Genomic DNA, 6,272 nt, shown 5'->3' on the forward strand with positions numbered 1-6,272 from the left:
GATGCTCGGGAGGCCGGATCCGGACCCTAGGTGGCCGGATCTGCTGTGCCAACCGATGGCGGGTGCGGCAGCGGCTGGCGGTGGTTGTGACGGCAGTCGGGGCTTGTGCAGGCGTTGGGGGTGGCGCTCTCTTCTCTGTCGCCCCTCCCCTCATGGCCTTGGTTGCTACAGCGGCAGTCAGGCCTCCTCAGGGGCTGGCTATTGCCGGGGCGGCAACCTCTGCTGGCTTGCCATGGCCGTAGCGGCCGGTCTGGTGGCCAGGGCGACAACCTGGGCGACGGGCTGACCCAAGGCGGTGCTTGTGGCTGTGGTCAAGACGGAGGCGGCGGCGTTGGCAGGGGACACCGGGTTCAGGGCTCGGGCCCTGGCGCCCGGATCCGGCGGCCCTTGGGCAGGGGGTGGCACCCGAGATGGTGGGGGCACATGACCTGTGGCTGCTGGCGACAATTTCGGCAGCTACTTTGGCGGGTGCCAGCGCCGATGACGTGGGTCAAATGCGGCTTCGGCGTGCGGTGGTGTGACGCGAGCGGTGGAGTTAGGTCCGGTTCTACGTGTGGCCCGGTCAGAGGGGGTGGTGGCCAGAGCAGCTGTGCGGCTGCTGCATGCAGCCGGTGCGTCGATGCCCCTCTGAAGGGGCCTTCGCGGGACAGCGACGATGGCAATGAAGGTTGGCAGGGGGTCCAGCATCGCAACTCGGTGGTCGTGCTAGAGGGTTCTTGGGCGAAAGCTTTGGCGACGGCAACGTCGTTGGGCGCCGCTTCCCTATTGGGGGCATCGCGTTTCCCTTCTGCCATGTCTTCCAAGGGTGAAAACCTGATCCACTATTGGACGTGCGATGGTGGAGCCATGGGCGTCACACCCTTCATGAAGGCGTCGTATTTGGATTATCGTCGCGGTTTCGATGCAGGGCGAGGGTTCGCGTTGGAAGTCGGAGCTGCTCTTCGGTTCGAGCTTGGCAACGATGACCTGTGGTGGCCGTTAGCTTCAGACCCATTGGGGGTGATCAGTAGGTAGCCTGCTATGGGAAGTCGGAACTGCTGGCAGCTTGGCTTCCTTGCTCGGCAACGATGACCCTTGGCAGCATGTCGTGTTGTGCTCAACCGCGTCGTGTGGGATGGTTAGCCTATCGGGTGTCTTTTTGGCATCTCGTCTGGCTAACCTGCTTGTACATTTTATTCTTTCGTCTTAATTGAGCTACAGTGGTGCCAAAAAACTGGTTTTTGAAAGTTCGCTAAAAATTATTACAAGAAAAAACTACACATACTCCAACGATGCCTAAGACTACTATTAGAAAATGAATTAAATTTTGAGACTCCCGTTCACCCTGCTCTAGTCACTTGTTCGATTATTCATTATGTAGTGAATCGGTTCATAGCAAACCAGCAATAATGTGGTGATGGCTAGGCCCCTTTTCTAGTTGTGTTCGACAAAAATACAAAATTCAAATATATGACCCTTTTTTAGTATATCTTGCGTCTATCTCTGCTCAAACGAACATTTTTTTACATCAAAAAAGGAAGTCACATATTTCCACCCTTCATAAAACTCAATTGTTTCACTAGATATATTTCTCCAATTCAAATGACGATATTCGTCGCTTGCGAAAATCCTGCAGAGCACGGCACTGTACAGCATATATCAACAAGTTGACTTGACCTGCAACCCTGTCGTCAAAGATAAGCTATGAATAAATCATGTCCACAAAGTAAATTCTGGAAGGCCGATCATCACAAATAAACAACATTGGTTTTGGAAACGAACACACAGCACTGGTGACCATTCGACGAACTGAACTTCATAAACCCGCAGTAGACAGGTCGCGCATTAGCCCGGAATATCTCTTTCTGGTTCTGCTGAAAATTATTCTGGGATGCGAGGCTGGACATGTCGCAACAATCATGTCCATCTCAAACAGCGACGGCGACGCTGAGAGACGGGATGGAAGCTGAAAAGTAGAGGTAGCTGCAACGGCGGTCAAGCTAAGCCGAGATGAGGCGTGATGATGACGAGTTTGACGGACTCCGGGTCTTCGCTGCAACGGCGGTCAAGCTAAGCCGAGATGAGGCGTGATGATGACGGAAGTGTGTGGATGTATGCGGCTGTAAAACTGTTTTTAAACCCCTGGGCAGGCAGCTGAGCATCTAAACCAAAGCTCACAGCTCATAACAGCTCATACGTTACACCACCCGGCAAAGCCACACAAGAAACGACGCTTCGGCCTTCGGCCAAGCAGAGGTCCGTTGTTCTATTTCCTCCTGGTGCTCAGTTCTAGGCTTCTAGTACTACTTCAGCAATTATTTTGGTCTGGGCTCTGCTGTTACTCGTCATGCATCAATTGCTTGCAGCGCAATTCGAACATTGACAAAGTTAATATCTTTGTTTGGGCTCATTTTCTTCCTTTCTTTTTTCATTTCTTAATTTTGCTAGTACTCTGTAACTTGTTCCTTCTTGCTTTAAATAAAATCCTGTAGGGGTTCAAACCCCTCCAGTTTCATCAAAACAAAAACAAAAAAACAAAGTTAAACCTTGTGCTTATTTGGATTGCTAGTATTATATACTTTACTGGTCGAGTGCAGTTCCTTACTTCCATTTCCATAATATTGTACATGCATAATATTGTACATGCATGCCGGTAAACATATAGTAGTACACCACAATATTTATACCACGTATTTTGCAGGTAACGAGGCCACTAATGGCCGAGGACCGGCAGGTGAAAGTGAAACTCACCATGCTGATGCTACTGCTAGCATTGTGTCTGCTGTCTCATGGTGTAGGGAATGTCTGTTGCTCCACCGTCCCTGAGAATAGCACGGACATGCTCGCCTTGATTGATTTCAAGGCAGTCACCACAGATCCTTTAGGATCCTTGAGCTCGTGGAACACTAGCATCCACTACTGCAACTGGAGTGGTGTCACATGTAACCAGAAGAACCACGGGCGAGTAACGGCACTCAAACTTTACAACCAAGGCCTGTCAGGCCCGATTTCCCCATCTGTTGGAAACCTAACATTCCTTCATACACTAGACCTGTCTACCAATCAGTTCTCTGGCCAAATACCACATCTCAACAATCTCCAGAAGATGCAAATCCTTAATCTGAGCTACAACTCATTGGATGGGGTTATTCCAGACACGCTCACAAATTGTTCCAACCTCAAGCAGTTGCGTCTCTACCATAACTTACTCAATGGTGCAATTCCTCGGGAAATAGGTCTCCTTAAGAATCTAGTCTTTTTTGCCCTTAATAACAATAATCTTACAGGGACTATCCCGCCAAGCCTTGGTAACATCACCCATATAAATGAGTTTTATCTTCAAGTAAATCAACTTGAAGGAACAATTCCTGATGAACTTGGCCACTTTTCAAATATTTCGATGCTGGGCCTTGGGGGAAATAACCTATCAGGTAATATCCCTGCAAGCCTATTTAATTTGTCCTTACTTCAAGGACTAGATTTGGCTACAAATCAGCTAAGCGGGAGTCTACCAAGCAATATGGGTGATCGTCTCTCCAATTTAGAATGGCTATACTTGGGCCAGAATTGGCTGGAAGGTCACATACCAGATTCCTTAGGTAATGCTTCAATGCTACAACAACTAGTTCTACAATCTAACAATTTCACTGGACAAATCCCTCGTTCCTTTGGGAAGCTTTCAAGTTTATCTAGACTAGACCTTGGGTTGAACAAGCTTGAAGCAAAAGATAGTGAAAGCTGGGAATTCTTGCATGCGCTAGAAAACTGCAGTGCTCTACAAGTGCTAACACTATCAAACAATCAGCTGCAGGGGGTCATACCAAATTCAGTCGGTAAATTATCGTCTAGTCTTCAGTACTTAATTTTAGGTGGAAACAAGCTGTCAGGTACAATCCCACCAAATATAGGAAAACTCTCTGGGTTGGTTCAATTATCACTAGATGAAAGCAGTCTCACTGGTAGCATTGATGGATGGCTTGGAGACCTAAAAAACCTGGAGTATTTGAGTCTTAGAAAAAACAACTTAAGCGGACCCATTCCACCCGTCATTGGCAATCTTAAAGGTTTGCTGAAGCTTTTTTTGGACAACAACAAGTTTGACGGCCCCATACCTCAGAACTTAGGAAATCTTCAAAGACTTCAAAAGTTAGACTTAAGTTACAATAATCTACAAGGCAACATTCCTCCAGAGGTTGGTAACCTTAAGCAACTCTTCAACATACATCTCTCAGCAAATATGCTTAGTGGAGAAATTCCTGATAGTTTCGGCCAATGTCTAGCCTTATCTGACATCCAGATGGACCAAAACATGCTGACAGGTAGCATTCCAGCATATTTTGGTAACTTCAGCAGTTTGAGCGTGCTGAATCTTTCACATAACAGTTTATCAGGCACCATCCCAACAAATCTAGGTGATTTATCATTGCTTGACGAACTGGATCTTTCGTACAATCATCTCCATGGGCAAATACCAACAAATGGGGTTTTCAAAAATGCCACTGCCATTTCACTTGAAGAAAATCAGGGCCTGTGTGGTGGAGTAGGCGATCTTCGTCTGCCCCCCTGCCCAACAGGTTCTCAGAAAAACGTCAGCAAATATTACTTGATTAAAATATTGATCCCGGTGTTTGGCTTCATGTCGCTGTTAGTGTTGATATGCTTTTTACTCCTTGAAAAGAAGTCGCCAAGAAGAAAAAATTTAGAATCGACCTCTTTAGGTGGCTATGATTTCCTCAAAGTTTCTTACAATGATCTGGCACAAGCCACGAATAGTTTTTCGGAATCCAACCTTGTTGGGAAAGGAAGCTATGGTACAGTGTATAGAGGGACCATAAAGGAATCAAAATTTCAAGTGGCAGTGAAGGTTTTCAACCTCGAGATGCGAGGTGCGGAGAGAAGCTTCATGGCAGAATGTGAAGCATTGAGAAGCATTCAACATCGAAATCTTCTTCCCATCATAACTGCATGCTCGACAGTGGACAATATAGGCAATGTTTTTAAAGCTTTAGTTTACGAATTCATGCCTAACGGCAACCTAGACTCGTGGATACACCAGAAAGGGGATGGAAAAGCTGCAAAGCGTCTAGGCCTAACTCAAACAATAAGCATAGCTGCTAACATTGCTGATGCACTGGACTATTTACACCACGATTGCGGAAGGCCCACTGTTCATTGCGATTTGAAGCCCAGCAACGTTCTTTTGGATGAAGACATGAATGCGCTTTTGGGAGACTTCGGCATCGCAAGGTTTTATGCTGATTCTCGCTTGACACCACCAGGTTCAATTAGTTCCATCGGTGTGAAGGGGACCATAGGCTACATTGCTCCAGGTATTCCTTTGTTAGTTAATTATTAAGTTTGCCCTTATCTAACATACCCATTTTATTGTCACCACGACTAAACTCTGCACACGTACTTGTCTCTCTTCAGAGTATGCTCAAGGTGGTCATCCATCAATTTCCGGAGATTCTTACAGTTTCGGGATCGTACTTCTAGAGATGATGACAGGCAAAAGGCCAACAGATCCTATGTTCATGGACGGACTCAACCTTGTCAACTTTGTGGAGCGTAATTTTCCACATCAAATCTATAACGTCATTGATCCTCAACTCCAAGAAGAGTGCAAGGACCTAGCACAGAATAAGATGGTACCAGAAAATGTAGTACACCAATGCTTGGCGTCATTGCTGCAAGCTGCACTTTGCTGTGCACATTCATTACCAAGCGAACGAGCGAATATGAAAGAAACAGCCAGCAACATTCATGAAATCAAGACGTCACATCTTGGATGGAAATTGAAGAAATAATGTCACTCATTACCAGAAAGTGTTTCGATCCTGACAGCAATAAAGATATCCCCTGATGAGCACACTTTCTTGCTTCGTATAATTTATTAGGTACTATGCTTTGGTGAATTCGATATTATCTACATACGTCAGTTCTATTTGTAATAAGGATAGCAATATACTATTGCTTGAGTTGTATATGTCATTTGTTTTCAATAATGGAAGTTTTTATTGCATTTGAAGATCATATATTACATCGGGGTGACACAAGAATCTAAAAAACCCTACCGACATCTGCTTCACTGCTTGCCTGGAGCACATAGCCTAAAGTTTTGTGCAAACTACAAAATACATACACACTAATAATAACCCTCAATCCGCAGGATTTAACGTCATCCATGCACGTGCTTAGCTAAAAAAAAGGTCCTGAGTCCTGACCACTTGTGCCAATTGATGAGTTGCCGCCACAACCAAATCTTACGAAGCCGGCTTCTTGGGGATAGCCTA

The 6,272-nt window shown here is 46.0% G+C and overlaps 1 protein-coding gene across 1 annotated transcript; it reads left to right on the forward strand.

Moving 5' to 3' along the window:
- Positions 1–2,077: 2,077 nt before the first annotated feature.
- On the forward strand, positions 2,078–6,012 carry LOC136467297 (receptor kinase-like protein Xa21). Its single transcript, XM_066465942.1, has 3 exons — positions 2,078–2,235; positions 2,681–5,309; positions 5,410–6,012. Exons 2-3 carry the CDS (start codon positions 2,696–2,698, stop codon positions 5,784–5,786), a joined length of 2,991 nt encoding a protein of 996 aa, XP_066322039.1. The 5' UTR covers positions 2,078–2,235; positions 2,681–2,695; the 3' UTR covers positions 5,787–6,012.
- The last annotated feature ends 260 nt before the right edge of the window (positions 6,013–6,272 follow it).

This window comes from Miscanthus floridulus, chromosome 7 (genome assembly GCF_019320115.1).
Source record: "Miscanthus floridulus cultivar M001 chromosome 7, ASM1932011v1, whole genome shotgun sequence".
Classification (NCBI taxonomy): Eukaryota; Viridiplantae; Streptophyta; class Magnoliopsida; order Poales; family Poaceae; genus Miscanthus; species Miscanthus floridulus.